Source organism: Anomaloglossus baeobatrachus, chromosome 12 (genome assembly GCF_048569485.1).
Source record: "Anomaloglossus baeobatrachus isolate aAnoBae1 chromosome 12, aAnoBae1.hap1, whole genome shotgun sequence".
NCBI lineage: Eukaryota > Metazoa > Chordata > Amphibia > Anura > Aromobatidae > Anomaloglossus > Anomaloglossus baeobatrachus.
Genome location: NC_134364.1, coordinates 131,309,988 through 131,331,251, shown reverse-complemented (window position 1 = coordinate 131,331,251; position 21,264 = coordinate 131,309,988). Strand labels below are relative to the sequence as shown.

The 21,264-nt window shown below is 44.1% G+C and overlaps 1 protein-coding gene across 1 annotated transcript in view; it reads right to left on the bottom strand.

Annotated features, from left to right (window-relative positions):
* Positions 1 to 21,264, bottom strand: part of INO80 (INO80 complex ATPase subunit) — a 322,016-nt gene that overhangs the window by 60,888 nt on the left and 239,864 nt on the right. Inside the window, exons 27-33 of the mRNA XM_075331242.1 lie at positions 15,455 to 15,582; positions 13,901 to 13,995; positions 13,313 to 13,385; positions 13,029 to 13,187; positions 4,537 to 4,639; positions 1,808 to 1,896; positions 688 to 843 (exon numbers count right to left, since the gene is read on the bottom strand). Coding sequence (XP_075187357.1) covers positions 688 to 843; positions 1,808 to 1,896; positions 4,537 to 4,639; positions 13,029 to 13,187; positions 13,313 to 13,385; positions 13,901 to 13,995; positions 15,455 to 15,582 — 803 coding nt within the window. The remainder of the gene's footprint in view (positions 1 to 687; positions 844 to 1,807; positions 1,897 to 4,536; positions 4,640 to 13,028; positions 13,188 to 13,312; positions 13,386 to 13,900; positions 13,996 to 15,454; positions 15,583 to 21,264) is intronic.

The following is a 21,264-nucleotide window of genomic DNA, read 5'->3' as shown; positions in this document are numbered from 1 at the left end:
TATATACACACACACATACACACATATACATACACATTATACACACACTCATACACACACACAGACATTATACACACACACACATACACACAGACATTATACACACACACACCCACACATTATACACACACTCATACACACACAGAGACATTATACACACACACGTACACACACACACTATATAACTATATATATACACACACATACACACACACACACATGTACACACACATACATATACACACACATACACACATATGTACACACACACACACACATACACACACAGTATATAACTATATATATACACACACACAAACATACACACATGTACACACACATATATGTACACACACATACATATACACACACATATACACACACATTATATGCACACACACACATATGTACACCCACACACATACATATACACACACACACATACACAAACACATTATATACACACACACACACACACATACATACACACACACATTATATATACACATACACACATACACATTATATACACACACATATACACACACATTATATACACATACACACACACAGCTTTCACCACACTGCACAGAAATAATTGCATCCATAGGTCGGTGCGGCCTAAGTGGGGCAATTGTTTGTATGAGTGAGGTCCCGTCACTAGGAGAGTATGGAGGCTGCACTCACCTCACTGAAGGGGCTGGGCATGGCAGAGTCCACACTGATGAAGGAGTCGTCGCCGTCTGCAGACAGGTTGGAGTTATCAGCTGAGGGCACAAATGGAATGACCAAATTAATGGCATCTTTTTTTTTCTTTCCATCAATGTCGTCTTCTTTCTTCTTCTGCAATGACAAGAAAATGCATAAATAATGGTCAGTAATAAGTGGTAAGCAATATAAAGAAAGAAAAAGAAAACATAAAAAACAAACAATAGTGCTCAGTGGTTACACTTGGCAGCAGTGAGGCTTTGGTTTCTTAAAAAAATGTACAAAAAGCTGAGAATTCTTCAGGCCTAGGCGTCAATAGTGCTAGGTTTGCAGTGTCCCATCCCTGATCTGCTGATCTGTGTACTGCAGGCATCAAACACAGCTCAGCACTGCCTGGTAGAGATGACTGCGCTCCACTGGAGAGGTCAGCGATCGAGGACTCTGGGACAGGAGGCCTGCAAATCTCTTTACCGCCAAGCTCCTCTTGATTAGCGAGGCTGGCGTGACATTATCATTGCGGTGTGACGCACACATGACGTCACCCCAGCCTGGCTAATCAAAAGAAGAGCCAGGAGGTAAACAGATTCCTATCCGGGGGTCACAGACCTCTGACCGGACTAAACCCCAGGAGTCCTGCAGTTCCATTCTCCCATGTATGTTGCTCAGTGGTGGAGGAGCGCAGGACAGCTGTGCCCCGCTGAAAGCCGGCTAACACAGCAATGATGAAGAAACATGCCGGCATCTGCACTGTAATTAATAAGAGAAGACAACACTGTCCGGGCAGACCACTGTAAAGCAGCAGGGAGTGAAGTCACGCAATGTCAGAGATGGAGGCAGTGCAGCGCTATGTGGTCAGGATTCCAGCTGGGAGCGACTGCGCTGCGCAGAAGCCACCAGGAGCAGCGGCACTACAGCAGACTGCAATGCAAACTGGACAGTACATGGAGAGGGGCATCCATTGGAATGTGCAAAATAGGGTACATCTAAATAAATGAGTTTTACTGTCACAAATAAATATGTATGTACATTATTATAAGGCCACTTTATTTATTAGAAATAACCATTTATGTAACAAGACAAAATCTAGAGCGGAAATGACCTTTTCTGCATATTTTTCCCGCTTTCTCTTGCGCTCCTTCACTTTGTTGGTCTCCTCTTGCTGTCTTTTTTCCTCCTGTCTCTGGCGTACTGCGAAAAAATATATAAAAATTAGGCAAGAAAAGTTCCAATACTTTGTAAGGTTTTAGAAATACCCGTTCACACCGTATTTTGTGGCCTAATTTAATGTAGCAAGTAGCTGTGCGCATTCCTGGCACCGCAGATCCACACTTCACCGACTGACACACTGAATGCAGTGCAAAATATATCCAAGATGGCCGATTTCTCGTAACAGCATTTATCCATCAAGTGTATCGCAATACTAATAGCACAACCTGTGAATCGTTATCAGATCATGACAACTATGGCAAGCTATAATCAGAAAATGCCTTACTGCTTAACCTGCGGTCAATGTACCCGGGGGACTGTGGAAACCTTCAGCTGTGACAGCAAATAAACTGAGTGACGTCACCGCTCACAGCTGCGGCTCAGTCATTCTCTGCCTGAAGCCCACAGCATGCGGACATGTTCTGTGCCTGCGCGCTGTGACTGCAGGATGTAGCAGAGCCGGAATCATTGTGGGACCTCGTGTGGATTATGTCAGAACTGGGTGCTTTTGGGATTAAAAAATTGGAGAAAGAGGAGGGTTTTTTTGTATTTTATTTCAAATAAAGGATTTTTTTCGATGTTTGTCTTCATTTCTTTTCACTTACAGATTAGTTATGGGGAGGTGTCATAGATGCCTCCCATTACTAATCTAGGACTTAGTGGCAGCTGTAAGCTGTCATTAACCCCTTATTGCCCCGATTGTCAGCACACCAGGGCCATTGGGATGAGTAGAATAAAGTTCTGGGATTGTTGCATCTAACGGATGCAACAATCCTGGGCGGCTGAAGGCTGCAATTTTTAGGCTGGGGGCACCCCAATAACCATGAGTCTCCCCAGCCTGAGAATACCAGCCCCCAGTTGGTACAACACTGAAGATCGGACCCTGTGATACAATGTACAGTGCCAGTGTGCAGCTTGTATAGCAGTGTAAATAACTCAGCACACAGCCATTAATGTTTAAACCACTGGCAACAAAAGTGAGTACACCCCTAAGTGACAATGGCCAAATTGTGCCCAGTTAGCTTTTTTCCCTCTCCGGTGTCATGTGACTCGTTAGTGTTACAAGGTCTCAGGTGTGAATGGGGAGCGGTTGCGTTACATTTGGTGTTATCTCTCACACACTCTCATACTAGTCACTGGAAGCTCAGCATGGCTCCTCGTGGCAAAGAATTCTCTAAGATTCTCTAAGGAGCTGAAAAAAATAATTGTTACTCTATATAAAGATGGCGGAGGCTATAAGAAGATTGCCAACACCCTGACACTGAGCTGCAGCACGGTGGCCAAGACCATACAGTAGTTTAACAAGACAGGATCCACTCAGAACAAGCACGTCCTCAGCGTCATATCCAGAGGTTCTCTTTTCAGAATAGATGTACGAGTGCTGCCAGCACTGCTGCAGAGGTTACAGGGGTGGGGGGTCCACTTGTCAGTACACAGACCATATGCCGCATACTGAATCACATTGATCTACATGATGGTCATCCCAGAAGGAAGTCTTTTCTAAAGATGATGCACAAGAAAGCCCGCAAACAGTTTCCTGAAGGCAAGCAGACTAAAAACATGGATTCTTGGAACCATGTCCTGTTGTCTGACGAGACAAAAAGATGGTGTCAACCATCTGCGGCGGTAAAGAGTACAAAAACAAATGTGTCCTACCTACAGTCAGGCATGGTGGTGGAGGGTCATGGTTTGGAGCTGCATGATTGCTGCCGGATGTGGGGAGATACATTTTTTTTGAGGGAACCATGAATGCCAACATGTATTGTGACATACTGAAGCAGAGCATGATCCCTTGCATTGTATTCCAACATAATGACCCCAAACACACCTCCAAGACGACCACTGCCTTGTTAAAGAAACTGAGGGTAAATGTGTTGGACTGACCAAGCGTCTCCAGACTTAAACCCTATTGAGGCTCTGTGGAGCATCCTGAAACAGAAGGTGGAGGAGCACAAGGTCTAACATCCACCAGCTCTCTGATTTCGTCATGGTGGATGGAAGAAGATCCAGCAGCTCCTGTGAAGCTCTAGTGACCTCCAGGCCCAAGAGAGTTAAGGCCGTGCTGGAAAATAATGGTGGCCACACAAAACATTGACACTTTGGCCACAATTTGGCCATTTTCACTTAGAGGTGTACTGACGTTTGCTCCAAGCAGTTCAGACATTAATGACTGTGTGTTGAGTTATTTAGAGGACACATCAAATTTACCCCGTTATACAAGCTGCACACTGACACTGCACATTGTATCACAGGGTCAGATTATCAGTGTTGTCACATGAAAAGATATAATAATATATTTACAAAAGTGTGAGGGGTGTACTCACTTTTGTGATATTATGTACTTTGTGATCATCAGGGTTGTCAACCATCCAGAAATTCCTGAAATGTCTGTAAAGTATGGAACTTTTGGATATGTCTATGATTTTTTCCTACTGATGAGACTAGTATAGATTGTTGAGTGCATTCTAGAATGCTGTGTATAAGGGATCACTGGTGGGGGCCGCAGATTATAGGGGACACATCTGGTGATAGTGTCCAATATACGTAAAGGGAACCCATCACATTTTACATGTACAGTTTTCCCGTGAATAAATACAGTATAACTCCAGAGCCGCCTCTTACGCTTCTTCTCCAGCTCCTCATCGTCCAGCAGAAGGCTGACCACTTCTTTTGGTTTCAGAGTGTCTGGTTTAAAATTTCCTCCAGAAATCACAACTCGCTGGATCTGTTAGAGAGGACGAGACGTGTATGGTGAGCATGCAACAAACCGATAAGTGAGAACTACTAGCTAACTAATGAGAACTAATTTCTGACAAACATTATAAATAAAACAGTTCATGGGGATCACAGAACACAAAAAGTCATAAAAACAGATGGTGCGGGGAAATACTGGGCAAATATCTCCTGAAAAGTGGATTTTGGGTACTCACCGTAAAAGCACTTTCTTGTAGTCTTCAGTGGGGGACACAGGAAGACCATGGGGGTATGCTACTGCCACTAGGAGGCTGACACTATGCAAAACAAAAAGTTGTCTCCCTCTCAGCAGGTACACCCACCAACTGGCACACCGCTAACCAACTAGTGAGCAGGCAAACAAACGTGGTTGTATTGCAAAAATATATATCAAAATTTATTCATTCATCTACAGTTAGATGCAGCACAAATTTATGCAGTGCAAAAAGACAGAGGGCACCTTGGCACTGAACAAGATTAATCATAGAAATTCACATGGCAAGTGCAAAGGCAGACAAAATATAAATTATTGCATACAGATTACAAGATTTGTTGCCAGGTAACGCGCAATCACCAGTAATTGCTTTAAAGTGCCAGAGTGCAAGAATCAAAGACCAAAAAACAGTCCCCCCTAGAGCAGGTAACGCGCGTTTCACGTATTTGTGGTATAACGCTTCATCAGACCTCGGTCTGATGAAGCGTTATACCACAAATACGTGAAACGCGCGTTACCTGCTCTAGGGGGGACTGTTTTTTGGTCTTTGATTCTTGCACTCTGGCACTTTAAAGCAATTACTGGTGATCCTCCTATTTATACAGCCGCTGGTATGTACTGACGTCCGGACGTATTGATGGGTCTAGTGTGCTGTTCTATTTACCTCTTGGTTGGACACCAGCTACAGCTCTCTGGTTTCACCTGGCAACAAATCTTGTAATCTGTATGCAATAATTTATATTTTGTCTGCCTTTGCACTTGCCATGTGAATTTCTATGATTAATCTTGTTCAGTGCCAAGGTGCCCTCTGTCTTTTTGCACTGCATAAATTTGTGCTGCATCTAACTGTAGATGAATGAATAAATTTTGATATATATTTTTGCAATACAACCACGTTTGTTCTCCTGTTTGTTTATCATTTCCTTAGTGGTTTGCATGTCTTGTTATTTGATAGAGGCCCATACAGGACACTCTATATAATAATTTTTGTATTGTTAGACTGTGTAGTCATGTTACATCTCCTACTGAAACCTCATATTCTTTCCTCATGGATATTTTTGTTTGTCTAGTGAGCAGGCAGTAGGAGAAGCAAGAGATGTAGTACAGATTACTGATGGAAAAAGAATGGGAGGGTATCGGTGTCCCCATTGAAGTTGTTGAAAAAGATATTATGGTGAGTACCCAAAATCCTCTTTTGCCGCTTGCTTCATTGAGGGAGGGGCAAAGGAAGACATTGGAACAGCCCAAAGCAGCCCCCACGAAAGGTTGGTAAACAAACGAAAAAACTACAGAAGGTCAGAAAGGTGGTCGAACCACTGCCACTTGCAACACTTTCCTGCCTAGCCTGGCAGCAGCCAAGGCATAGGTATGAACCTGGTAAAACTTGAAACTGTGTACAGAAGTCAGGTATCTGCCTTGCAATGCACTAGCCTGATGAAGAATGGCCCGAGGCCACAGCGAGAGTGGAACGAGCTGACACCCCAGAAGGGAGATCCATGTTCTTCATCCGGTATACTTTAGAAGTAGGTGATCTAATCCAACAAGCAATGGTAGCCTTGTAGTCCCTTCCGTGTGCCCTTGGGGATAATGAATAAGGAATCCATACATCTAAACAGATTGGTCCTGGCACAGTAAATGCAAGTGGCACTAACTAGATCCAACTCATTTAGAGATTGTTCCAGGGGAGTCTGAGGAGAAGGACAAAATAAAAGAGCAATATCTTCATTAAGGTGAAAGGCTCAACCACTGTAGGAAGAAAATAAGGCAAAGCCTACAAGACTACCTTATCCTGGTGAAGGATGAGGAAGGAGTGGTGTGAAAGGGCTGCCAGCTCAGAAACTCGTCTAATGGATGTGATTGCTACTGGGAAAGTAACCTTCCAAGACAGAAAAAACAAGAGACCTCCCAAAGTGGTCCAAAGGGAGCAGGTAACAAGGCATCTAAAACAAGATTGAGACCCATGGTTCCAATGGAGATCGGTAGGGAGGTACTGAGTGAGCCATGAAGGAAAAATCCAAATTTGAGGACGAGATACCAAATTTCTCTGAAACAGAATGAAAAGAGCAGAGACTTGATCCTTGATGGAACTGAGAGCGAGATCGGAGTCCTGGCCCGACTGTAAGGAGGACAGGAGAGACGGAAGTGAGAAAGACATGGGAGAGACGAGAGTGGACTCACACCAGCCAAAGAAGGCCTTCCAGGGACGATGATAGCTACTGGAAGAGGAAGGTCTTTGGGCTATAATTACCGTAATTATGTTCTGAATAATATAAAGGGAATGAGAAAAAGAGCCCACCCGCCTGAAGATCAGGAAAAGCCAGGGATAATGCAAGCCAATGGGTGCATGAACCAACTGGTGGAATACAGCAAAAATCAAGAGGTTACATAGTCATATAGGTGGAATAAAGACCTAGGTCCATCTAGTTGAACCTTCCTCCACCAATTCTACATTTCATCACTAAATCATTTATAACCAACAATGTTGTGTAGTGATGAAATCCTCCGCCCTGATATAAAGCTGTTATAGTGTCTGCCATTACTACCTCTTGTGGTCGCATTCCACAGTCTGACTGCTCTAACTGTAAAGAACCCTTTCCTATTTAGCTGTGGGAATCGCTTTTCTTCCACCCAAAAAGTGATATTCAGCACTTCCATCCGATGAAATAAATTTCAGCTCTTATTTAATACATCAAAATACCACAGAGTAGGAAAAAATGGATTAAAAACTGACACGTTTCAAGTGTGATATGCATTCTTAAATCATAGTATATTGTACAATATTATCATTAAGAGTGCATTTCACACTTGAAATGTGTCAGTTTTTAAATTCATTTTTACCACTCTATTGCTTTTTATTGGAATAAATAAAAGCTGAATTTTATTCCACCTAATGGAAGTGCTGAATATCACCTTTCCTCAAGGTCTAAATAACAATCAGAGAAATCAGAGGCATTCAGAACCGCGGCTTCAATAGCCATGCCATTAAATTAAAAGACCATGAGTTCTGGTGGAAGAGGGGACTCTGGGAAAGCAGGTCTGGATGATTAGGGAGCCCCCATGGGACATGTGCGAAGAGGTTGAAAAGCCCCACATATCACGTCCTTCTGAGCTAGACTGGGGCGATCAGCATAACTGGAACAACTTCCGCTTGGAACTTCTTGATCAGCCTTTGTAATAGAGACAGAAGAGGAAGACAGGGGAGGCAACACTGGGACCACAGGATTCCTAGTGCACATGTGTCGATCACAAGTGGATTGCGTGATCTGGACAAGAACCGGGGAACTTTGTTGTTCAGCTTGTATGTCATCAGACTGATGTCTGGGGAGCCCCATTGGAGACAGATCAGCCTGAATACAGCCGGGTTAGAGACCATTCACCAGTGGTTAGACCTTCTCGACTTAGAAAGTCTGCGGTCCAGTTGTCAATTCTGGAAATGTGAAATGCTAATATGGCTGGAACTCTGTTTTCTACCAGGAGAGAATCTATGAGGCTTCAGTGATGACTGATCATGTTTGCGTACCTCCATGGTGGTTGATGGACACCACCGCCGTGGTGTTGTCTGACTCACTGGGGCTTTGATGAGGAGATCATTTAAGTAAGGGGTGCTTCACACACAGCGAGATCGCTACTGAGATCGCTGCTGAGTCACGTTTTTTGTGACCTCATTAGCGATCTCGCTGTGTGTGACACTGAGCAGTGATCTGGCCCCTGCTGTGAGATCGCTGCTCGTTACACACAGCCCTGGTTCGTTTTTTATTGTTGCTCTCCCGCTGATAAGCGCACATCACTGTGTGTGACAGCGAGAGAGCGACGATCCTGAAGGAGCAGGGAGCAGGAGCCGGCGTCTGACAGCCTGCGGTAAGCTGTAACCAGGGTAAACATTGGGTAACCAAGGTGGTTACCCGATATTTACCTTCCTTACCAGCCTCCGCAGCTCTCACACTGCCAGTGCCGGCTCCTGCTCCCTGCACACGCCAAGTTAAGCGGTGTGAGCTGGTAACTAAGGTAAACATCGGGTAACCATACCCGATGTTTACCTTAGTTACCAGTGTCCGCAGCTTCCAGACGCCGGCTCCGTGCAAGCGCAGCGTCGCTTGCACATCGCTGCTGGCTGGGGGCTGGTCACTGGTCGCTGGTGAGATCTGCCTGTGTGACAGCTCACCAGCGACCATGTAGCGATGCAGCAGCGATCCTGACCAGGTCAGATCGCTGGTCGGATCGCTGCTGCATCGCTAAAGTGTGAAGGTACCCTAAGGGGTGCAATGATTCCTCTGGCTCGTAAAATGGCTTCTACTGCCTCTATGACCTTGGTGAACAGTCTGTCAAGCAGTAGCCAGTCCAAAGAGGAGGGCTACAAACTAGAAATGATTGTTAAAGTTGTAGAACTGTGAAGCTGAGAAACCTTTGGTCCCTGAAAAATAGTAATATGCAGATAGGAGTCTTGAATGTCCACAGAGCAGAGGAATTCATTGGGATCCATGGTGGCCATCACTGTGCTGAGGGACTCCATTCTGAAATGAAGAAGTCAAACTCGTTTGTTCAGTAACTTGAAGTCTAGAATGGTAGGAACGGAGCCATTGTTTTGGGGCAGTACAAAAAGATTTGAGTAGAAACCTGTGAAGTGCTCACGAGGAAACAAGATGGTGACCTCTAGCTGAAGAAGACGAGAGATGGTCTTGACAAATCTTGGAATTAGTGTGGGATACCTTAGGGGACGAGACTTGAAAAAATGCTCCTGGGAAAAAGAGGCACATTCTATTTTGTAACCAGAGGAGACCAATTCTCTCACCAAGGCATCTTCAATAACGGAGAGCTAAATGTCCTGAATGTGGAGAAAATATTTGCCCAATCTAAGAGGCTTCCTAGGTGGGGGTGACCAGTCATGCAGATGAGAATCTGTTGATCGGCTTCTGGGAGAGGTGGATTGTTGATGGCATAAATGACAGGAGCGAACTGACTTAAAGGTCTCTTCCTTTCAGACTGTCTGGATGTCTTCTCTTGACAGTTGGACCCTTTAGAGTAGAATGGTTCAAAGAATTGAAAGGCATAGTTTTTCATTTGATAGAAGGGCGTCTGGGTCTTGGTTGAGGGAGCAGGGGGGTCTTACCGCCCGTGACTTTCTAACTAACCTGGTCCAACTTGGCTTGAAACAGGAGGGAACTTTGAAAGGGTAGGACGGTGGAAGACTCCTTGGATGCTGGGTCGACGTGACAAGCTGTTAGCCATATCAATTTGCGGTTAACCATTAAGTTAATGGAGGCTTGACCAACACAACTGGCGGCATCAAGAAAGACTGAGAGAGCATATTTTACTGTGATCGATATCTGGTCAGCATGGTCTGCCTGGTGGATGAAAGAGGCGCCTGCGAAAATGCCTTGTCACAATTGCTTAGTCCAGCCTGACACAGATTTAAATACCCATGTTGCAGCAAAGATCGGACACAGTATAGAGCCAGCTGATTCAGACTGATTTTGCCAGGGATTCTATTTGCTTGACAGTGGGATACTTGACGGATGCTCCGTCGGACAGAAGGAGAATAGTCTTTGCAGAGAGTCTAGATACCAGTTGGTTCTCCAGTGCTAAAATCAATCCCATTCTTTAAAAGAATAGGAGAAAAGGGAAAGAAAATAAGCAGCAGTTTCCTTCTCTTGAACTTCTTGTCCGAATGTTCCCATTCCGTTGACAGAACACCATCACATTATGATTAGCGAAAAACCTGGTGGTTCACTTAGCTTTGTTAAAGGAAACAGACTGGTCTGCTTGGAAGGCGTCTTCATCATTAAAGTGGTTGTCCTCTACTAGGACAACCCAATCTGTTTTCATGTTTCCCTGAGGTAAAATAAAAAAGCCTATACTGACCTCCCGTGCCAGGGCTGTTCCAGCGGTGCCGGGGCTCGCTTGACGTCTAGTCAGCGCCGGTTTCTGACTCCCCGCCTTCAGACACAGGAGCAATCCACAGGAAGTGAGCGGCGGTAGCAGCAGCGCTCACTTCCTGCTGATTAACTCAATTGTCCGAAGTCATAAAGACAGAAGCCGGTGCTGATTGCACGCGGGACATAGCACTTGTCACTGTATTCCTACCATTTGATCTAAAACATGACATGTGCTACCAATATGGCTCCGTCCTCACCTTATCATTCATGGGTACTAATTTATTATCGCATGAGACACTTTTTTGATTATTTATTAATTATCTTGGCACTGGTAACGTTACTTGCATTCTCACATTTGCAGATATGACAACACTTACAGCATTTTAGCTCACTACACTATTATCATACTGCATTTGTTTTCTGCGGATATTTTCTAAGTATGTCCCCGCACCACGTGTTTATATGAGTTTTTTTGTTATGTTTTCCCCATTCACTAATTTATTTGTAATGTTTGTAAGAAATTAAATGTAATAACATTTATACTAAATACGAGTATTGGTATGTTTTATTTGTAGGTATATACACTGTGTGCAGAATTATTAGGCAAATGAGTATTTTGATCACATGATACTTGTTATACATGTCGTCCTACTCCAAGGGGTAGTTGGCTCTCAGCCTATACAAACTAAGTAAATCAGGTGATGTGCATCTCTAATGAGGAGGGTGCGGTGTAATGACACAACACCCTATATAAGGGGGGCTTAATTATTAGGCAACTTCCTTTCCTTTGGCAAAATGGGTCAAAAGAGAGATGTGACGGGCTCTGAAAAGTCCATATTGTGCGATGTCTTGCAGAGGGACGCAGCAGTCTTGAAATTGCCAAACTTTTGAAGCGTGATCACCGAACAATCAAGCGTTTCATGGCAAATAGCCAACAGGGTCGCAAGAAGCGTGTTGGGCAAAAAAGGTGCAAAATAACTGCCCATGAATTGAGGAAAATCAAGCATGAAGCTGCCAAGATGCCATTTGCCACCAGTTTGGCCATATTTCAGAGCTGCAACGTTACTGGAGTATCAAAAAGCACAAGGGGTGCCATACTCAGGGACAGGCCAAGATAAGGAAGGCTGAAAACCACCACCTCTGAACAAGAAACATGAGATAAAACCTCAAGACTGGGCCAAGAAATATCTGAAGATTGATTTATCAAAGGTTTTATGGACTGATGAAATGAGAGTGACTCTTGATGGGCAGATGGATGGGCCAGAGGCTGGATCAGTAAAGGGCAGAGAGCTCCACTCCAACTCAGACGCCAGCAAGGTGGAGGTGGGAACTGGTATTGGGTGGGATCAGCAAAGATCAACTTGTGGGACCTTTTCGAGTTGAGGATGGAGTGAAGCTCAACTCCCAGACCTACTGCCAGTTTCTGGAAGACATCTTCTTCAAGCAGTGGTACAGGAAGAAAAAACATGATTTTCATGCAGGACAATGCTACATCACATGCATCCAACTACTCCACAGCGTGGCTGGACAGTAAAGGTCTAAAAGATGAAAAAATAATGACATGTCCCCCTTGTTCACCTGATCTGAACCCCATAGAGAACCTGTGGTCCCTCATAAAATGTGAGATCTACAGGGAGGGAAAACAGTCCACCTCTGGGAGCAGTGTCTGGAGGCTGTGGTGGCTGCTGCATGCAATGTGGATGGTAAACAGATCAAGCAATGACAGAATCTATGGATGGTCGGCTGCTGAGTGTCATCAGAAAGAAAGGGGGCTATATTGGTCACTCATTTTTTTGGGGTTTTGTTTTTGCATGTCAGAAATGTTTATTTCTAAATTTTGTGCAGTTATATTGGTTTACCTGGTGAAAATAAACAAGTGAGATGGGAATAGATTTGTTTTTTATTAAGTTTTCCAATAATTCTGCACAGTAATAGTTACCTGCACAAACAGATCCTCCTAAGATAGCCAAATCTAAAAACCCCTCCAACTGCCAATAATATTAAGCTTTGATATTTATGAGTCTTTTGGGATGATTGAGAAAATAGTTGTTGATCAATAATAAAAAAATCCTCTAAAATACAACTTGCCTAATAATTCTGCACACGGTGTAATGTTCCTTTGGACATTCAAATAATATAGTAATGTTTATACCAGTAATAAAGCAATAAATGAGTATAAGGGGGAAATAAATCTAGATATGGCGGGAAACTCAATGTCTATTACTATGATCCATGTTAGTGTGTGCACCTTCTTATACAGACATTTTGGTAACTGGACACAGGACGTGCCTCACCTCACTTTTCTCTTTCGCCCTCTGCAGTATGCGCTCTTCAATGGTGCCTTTACATATCAGTCTGTAAACAGTGACCTGCTTGGTCTGACCCAGACGGTGAGCTCGGTCCATGGCCTGTTGGTCGACAGTTGGGTTCCAGTCGCTGTCATAGAAAATCACCTAAACGAGAATAATAGGAGGAAGACAAAAAGTGCAGTGTTAGGGGGTAGTAATGACTGTGCAATAAGGACAAGTACACAATAGGGACTTATAATAGATTGTGGGGTCTATCTCCCACGTCTTACCGTGTCCGCAGCAGTGAGATTAATCCCGAGGCCTCCAGCCCTAGTGCTCAGCAGGAACACAAATATGTCCGTCCTAAGTGGGAAAAATCATTTATTAGTTTCATATTCTTAAGAGAAGCGGTCAGCGGGATTATGTACAGTAAAGACATGGCTGTAGTGGAGCTGCAATACAGATTACATTGATACCTCTGCACTGAAGCAGACACCAGCTGATAGGTGGGGGACACTGGGTGCGGGGCCCCCATGAGATCATATTAATAACCTTTGGGTATGTCATCAATATATAAATCCTAGAAAAAGTCTACAAAGGGATTCTGTCACCAGGTGCTTGTTCCATTGTGTAGGGGCAGAGACCCTGATTCCAGAGGTGTATCACAGCTCAGCATTCAGAGCACTGCTAGATTTGCAGTAGAGGATATTGTGATTGTATCCAAATGACAGCAAGTAACACAATGCAGGCATCAGGGTCTAAGCCCCTACATCATGCTGCTCTCTGATTACATAGTGAAAACCTGCCAACAGATTCCCTTCACCAGAAGCGTGACATGCATGCTACATGTTCCCCAACACACGTCTCAATGCTGTTACCTGCTCTGGAAGTCCGCCACCATGTCTCGTCTCTCAGAGATCTTGGAAGACCCGTCTAATCGCATGTATGTGTGCTTTCTATACACCATATATTCCTACAATAAAAAAAATATATGTTTATGTTGCACCAACTTCATCAAATCTGCTATACTCAATGCATGTGGGAATGATTGGGTTAAAGTTCCAACTCTCTTTTTATATGCAGCGTTCTCATCATGACAAGTGCTGCAGACTGTGCAGGAAGTTAAAGTGGCTTCCCGATGTCGAAAAATCCCCTGATCCCTGGATAGCTTAAAAAACAACAACTGTGCTTTACCCCCCCCCCTCCCCAGGTCCAGTGCTGAGTCTCTGCAGCGTCCGGGTTCTGCCATCGCTGCATTAAGTCACTGAGCTGCTCTGAGTGGCTCACGCCATTTGCTTTGGCAGAACTCGTGCGCAAGGTTATTGTCTGCAGCTCTACTGATGTGACGTCAGCGCTGCAGCCAATAACAGACAGCTGAAACAGCAGGCGGAAACTCAGCGGTGGACCCAGGGAGGGTGAGTAAAGAACTATCGATATGACATCAGTGCTGCAGCCAATAACAGACACCAGAAACAGCAGGCGGAAACTCAGCGGTGGACCCAGGGAGAGTGAGTAAAGAACTATCGATATGACATCAGTGCTGCAGCCAATAACAGACACCAGAAACAGCAGGCGGAAACTCAGCGGTGGACCCAGGGAGGGTGAGTAAATAACTATCGATATGACATCAGCGCTGCAGCCAATAACAGCCACCAGAAACAGCAGGTGGAGCCTCTGCAGTGGACCCAGGGAGAGTGAGTAAAGAACTGTCGATATGACATCAGCGCTGCAGCCAATAACAGGCACCAGAAACAGCAGGTGGAACCTTTGCGGTGGACCCAAGGAGGGTGAGTAAAGTACTATTGATGTGACATCAGCGCTGCAGCCAATAACAGACACCAGAAACAACAGGCAGAGACTCAGTGGTGGACCCAGGGAGGGTGAGTAAAACGCTCTATGGATGTGATGTGATGTCAGTGCTGCAGCCAGTAGACCCATGGAGGATGAGTAATGCACAGGTATGGGGGTTATTTTTGTTTGTTTTTTTTTTAAACAAACTGAAGTCGGGGGACAGGGATTTTTAAAAAAATGGAACACCCCTTTAAATCCTAGCATCCCTGCATTATGTCATAGCTGCCATCTATCCACACCTTCATTTTAAAGCAAATTGTTAGGACTGATTGAATATTAGGCTTAAAGAGGTATTACCATGTAATGATGTTATGGCAGATCATATGGAAGTACCGTTACACCTGTGGTCTCCATGTCGTTTTTTGTTATTTTGCACACTAGCGCCATCCACTGTGCAGAGGATTGGAGCACAGCCCCGTGAGACGTCATGTGACTGTCAGACAGCGCTCTGAAAGCCTATACTATAACAAGTGGGGATATTCCATTTACATATATATATATATATATATATATATATATATAACCTGGATGATTGTACAGGTCTGACTCTATACATGGCTGTCTCCGGGACGGGTTATTACCTCCAGCAAATCTATCATCCGCGTCATCTGAGAGTAAATAAGGACTCTGTGTCCCTGTGACTTGAGGCGCGTGAGCAGCAGGTCCAGGGCGTACAGCTTGCCGCTGTCTGTAATCAGGCTCTCCTTGTCTGTGAAGAACACAATATGAAGGCGATGGTCACAGCAATACATGTACTTATACTTTATATCACAAGACTAGGAGGTTATATCACATGTGACACGGCAGGAATTCCAAACCAGATCCCTCCACGTGCTTTGTAGTCCTAGAAAATGAATTTAACTATGAAAATGTAATTCACTTAATGACAATATTAATCACGAGGCATAACTATTATTCATATACAATCCAAGCTCTAAAGTTTCTTTCTGCTTCTCCATCTGAACCCTCTGGGCATCAGGCTTCTGGTAGCTAAATGGTGGGTGATTATCTTATCTGCAAAAACTACTTTTACCAACAGCACACTGCTTCTCCACAGTGCTGCAGGCCCCCTACTCTCCAGTAATGGGTAACTACCGTATATAAAAAAAAAAAATAATTACTGTGATCCTACTAAATGTGCCATTCTCCTTAATAAAACAGGAAGAGATGGTTATAACAAAGTCAATTTGTAGTTAGAGGGGTGAAGTGTCCAATGATACTTTTCGATATAGTGAATCTGATGTCATAGGAGGAGCCGAGTGTCAGCAGGTTCACAGTAAACTTTGTGTGACAGAATCAAATGAAGGCTCGCTCAGGTCTCAGCCGCTTTGCATTAACATTTATATCATGTACGGGTAATTCTAAGAATAGCTTGCTGACAGTCCACACAGATATCTAAATATACACACATGGTCATAATAGTCGGTCCCCCTCACCCCTCGTTTAATGAAAGAACAACCCCACAATGGTCACAGAAATAACTTGAATCTGACAAAAGTAATAATAAATTAAAAATCTATGAAAATGAACAAATGAAAGTCAGACATTGCTGCTTTTCTGCTGCCATAGAAATAGCCTGGACAGAAATGATGGCGCCCCTGAAAATCAGGTGACAAAAGGGACATGTTACATCAAGGTGTGTCCACTAATTAGCATCACAGGTGTCTACAATCTTGTAATCAGTCAGTGGGCCTGTATATAGGGCTACAGATACTCACTGTGCTGTTTGGTGAGATAATGTGTACCATACTCAGCATGGACCAGAGGAAGCGAAGGAAAGAGTTGTCTCAGCAGATTAGAAAGAAAATAATAGACAAGCATGTTAAAGATAAAGGTTATAAGACCATCTCCATCTCCAAGCAGCTTGATGTTCCTGTGACTACAGTTCAACATATTATTCAGAAATTTAAGAGCCATGGGACTGTAACCAACCTCCCTGGACGTGGAGGAGGAAAATTGATGACAAATCAAAGAGATGGAAAATACGAATGGTAACAAAAGAGCCCAGAAAAACGTCTAAAGAGATTAAAGGTGATCGTCAAGCTAAAGGAACATCAGTGTCAGATTGCACCATCCGTCGTTGTTTGAGCCAAAGTGGACTTCATGGGAGATGACCATGGAGGACGACATTGTTGAAGAAAAAAAAAAAATCATAAAAAAGCCAGACTGGAATTTGCCAAACTACATGTTGACAAGCCACAAAGCTTATGGGAGAGTGTCCTATGGACAGATGAGACAAAAATGGAACTTTTTGACAAGACATATGAGCCATGTAAACAGATGGAAAAATGAAGCATAACAAGAAAAGAACACTGTCCCTACTGTGAAACATGGAGGAGGCTCCGTTATGTTCTGGGGCTGCTTTCCTGCATCTGGCACAGGGGGTCTTGAATCTGTGCAGAGTACAATGAAATCTCAAGACTATCAAGGGATTCTAGAGAGAAATGTGCTGCCCAGTGTCAGAAAGCTTGGTCTCAGTCGCAGGTCATGGGTCTTGCAACAGGATAATGACCCAAAACACACAGCTAAAAACACCCAAGAATGGGAAAGAGGAAAGAGGGAGGAGGAAAGAGGGAGGAGGAAAGAAGAAAGTGGGAGAAGGAAAGAGGAAAGAGGGAGGAGGAAAGAGGGAGGAGGAAAGAGGAAAGAGGAAAGAGGGAGGAGGAAAGAGGAAAGAGGGAAGAGGAAAGAGGAAAGAGGGAGGAGGAAAGAGGAAAGAGGGAGGAGGAAAGAGGAAAAAGGGAGGAGGAAAGAGGAAAGAGGGAGGAGGAAAGAGGGAGGAAAGAAGAAAGTGGGAGAAGGAAAGAGGAAAGAGGGAGGAGGAAAGAGGGAGGAGGAAAGAGGAAAGAGGAAAGAGGGAGGAGGAAAGAGGGAGGAGGAAAGAGGGAGGAGGAAAGAGGAAAGAGGGAGGAGGAAAGAGGAAAGAGGGAGGAGGAAAGAGGAAAGAGGGAGGAGGAAAGAGGAAAGAGGGAGGAGGAAAGAGGGAGGAGGAAAGAGGAAAGAGGGAGGAGGAAAGAGGAAAGAGGGAGGAGGAAAGAGGAAAAGGAGGAGGAAAGAGGAAAGGGAGGAGGAAAGAGGAAAGAGGAAGGAGGAAAGAGGGAGGAGGAAAGAGGAAAGAGGAAGGAGGAAAGAGGGAGGAGAAAAAAGGAAAGAGGGAGGAGGAAAAAGGAAAGAGGGAGGAGGAAAAAGGAAAGAGGGAGGAGGAAAGAGGAAAGAGGGAGGAGGAAAGAGGAAAGAGGAAAGAGGGAGGAGGAAAGAGGAAAGGGAGGAGGAAAGAGGAAAGGGAGGAGGAAAGAGGAAAGGGAGGAGGAAAGAGGAAAGGGAGGAGGAAAGAGGAAAGAGGGAGGAGGAAAGAGGGAGGAGGAAAGAGGGAGGAGGAAAGAGGGAGGAGGAAAGAGGAAAGGGAGGAGGAAAGAGGAAAGGGAGGAGGAAAGAGGAAAGTGGAAAGAGGAAAGAGGGAGGAGGGAGGAAGGAGAAGGGAGGAGGGAGGAAAAGGAGGGGGGAGGCCGATTTTATGAGTTTTATTTTTTTTTAAATTCTGTGGAAGCAGAAAAGCAGCAATGTCTGACTTTCACTTGTTCATTTTCATAGATTTGTTATTTATTATTACTTTTGTCAGATGCAAGTTATTTCTGTGACCATTGTGGGCTTTTCTTTCATTAAACGAGAGGACTAAAGGCCCCGTCACACACAGAGATAAATCTTTGGCAGATCTGTGGTTGCAGTGAAATCATGGAGATATTGTTCCATTTGTACACAGCCACAAACCTGCCACTGATTGTCCACAATTTCACTGCAACCACAGATCTGCCAAAGATTTATCTCTGTGTGTGACAGGGCCTTAACAATTTTGACCACGTGTGTATATAAATGATGCGGTTATGGATAGTCAAGTAGGTAATACGTTATTGACATTTTATATTTTTTTACAGGTATCTCATGTTGATCATTATTGGTTTTCTCCGTTGAGAACAATATCTATTGGTAACATAGATTTCTGGTTTGATTGTATTTCATGCATATACACCAAATTTTCTCTAGAATTGAGGAAGATTCACTTTCAGCTGTATTGGATGACAGATGAATGATGCTGATATGGAAGCACAACATCATTAGCATTGCTCTCCTCCCAATACAGAAGTGAACAGCACCGGACAACCCCTTCAAGGGAGTGCTGCGACCAAAGGACGTGATTATATTGGGGAAAACCCTGTAATTTGTATGGGCTGCAGCTGTCGCTCAATACAGAAAGTGTTAATCTGGAGTACAAAGTATCAGCGTGTGAGTTCCAAGATTTGGTTGACTCATAAAAGTTGCAGACCTTGTATTAGAAATTAATTATGTATTGTCAATGGCTTTGTAGGTTGTGCACAACATGCTGCGCGTGCTAATAGGAGACAGCCAGAACACGATAAGGTGCACATAGTAATTATACCACTAAGATTCCATACATTTTGGTTCTAGGAACAACCCTGAACTTATAATAGTCTGGATAGATCTTTAGTGATTTCTTTAGTACTACATGGCAAGAGTCTAATAACTCCCACTATCGTACACACCTGTGCACACAAAACTTCACTGATTCTTTAGTTGTGCAACTACCCAAAGAAAATTATCAGCTTCTTGCTGAAATTTTTCAGAAGCTCTTTGGAAAATGTGTCTACAACAGCATGGCAGCACCCATGGAGATTAGAAAATGCTATGCCTCCACCCATGATACTGGAGACAAGGAAGATAATATGTCTATGCCCATGATGATGAAGACCAGAAGATACTATGCCTGTGTCCATAATGATGAGACTAGTCGATATAATGCCTGCGAAGGATATCCATGGTGATATGTCGCAGACATTGGAGGATCAATGCCCTTCATATTCCACAGGTAAGAACTGGGTTGTCAAGTGTAAAATGGGCCACTTCAGCCCCAATGATGAGGAACGTCCTGGACGACCGAGACTGGTTGTTGTTCCAGAGATCGTCGATGCTGCGCACAACCTCATACTGGAGAATCCACGAGTTTCAGCTAAAGCAAGAGCAGACATCATAGGGATTTCCCGGGAACGTGTTTGTGTCATTATCCATGAACATTTGGAAATGAGGAAGCTTCTGCAAAGTGGGTCCCCAAATGTCTGACAACAGATCAGAGAAGCAGCAAGTGACAACTTCCCGCTCCATTTGTCAGTGTTTCCAGACTAATAAGATCTTCCTGGAGCGACCGGTCACTATGGATGAGACCTGCATTTATTTGTATGACCCTGAAAACAAGGAGCAGTCAAAAGAGTGGAGGCACAGGGTTTCTCCTCGTCCAAAGAAAATCAGCGGGCAAAACTCAGCCACTAAGGTGATGGCGTCTGTGTTCTGGGATAAGGAGGGTGTGCTGCTAGTGGACTACCTTCAAAAGGGTTCCACCATCAATGCAAGGTATTACAGTGAAATTTTGGACCAATTGAAGGCAGCTCTGAAGGCCAAAAGGTGCGGCAAGCTGTCCAAAGGACTCTTGTTCCTGCAAGACGACGCCTCCGCTCACACCGCACAAGCGCCAATGGCAAAACTGGCAGAGCCGGGCTTCCAGCTGGTGACCACCCACCTTATTCACCAGATCTAGCTCCCTCCGATTATCATCTGTTTCCAAACCTGAAGAAACACCTCAAGGTACCAAACTTCCCACCATTTGTGATGCCATGGCTGCTACGGATGCCTGGTTTGAGGCACAACAGAAATCCTTCTTTTTTCTAGGCTTACAGAACATGGAATACTGATGTAAGAAGTGTGTGGTCATCAGTGGAGAGTGTGTGGAAGAAATGGAGAGTTTCATCATCCTAGCTCGTTTCTTTCTGGGTAAAGCCAAACACTTATCAGCAGCCCCTCGTAGTACAAGTAGTGAGATTGCTGTACTTACCACTTTATACAATACCTTACTTTATCATATTTGCAAAAAAGAACAACAGAAAAAAGCAAAAAACCCTAAAATTGTGCCTCCCAGAGTCCCAGTACAGGGCAAAAAACCCACAAGGGTACTGTCAGTAACCAATGCACCAACTAACTCCTCAATCCAGTGACCCTTGACCAATAGTCACCATAAGTCGGAGAGTCAAATATATATTAATAGGAGCCTCAGCAATAAGTTTCATCTCTATTAAAATTATTCCAATAAACATTCCAGAAATCAGTCCTCAATTTTTGGGAGTAATAAGGAGAAATTCCCCCTTCATCAGGAGGAAATAAAATGTACAGAAGATCACACACTGTCTGTTGTTCTTGGAAAGCTTCTTCAATACATTCATTCCCTCTATAAACAGACACTACTAAGGGCACCTTTTGTGCTCCTATAAAACTTGATTTTCCAGTCCCTTGTGGCCAAAACACTTGGAGATGAAGACTTCATTCCCCG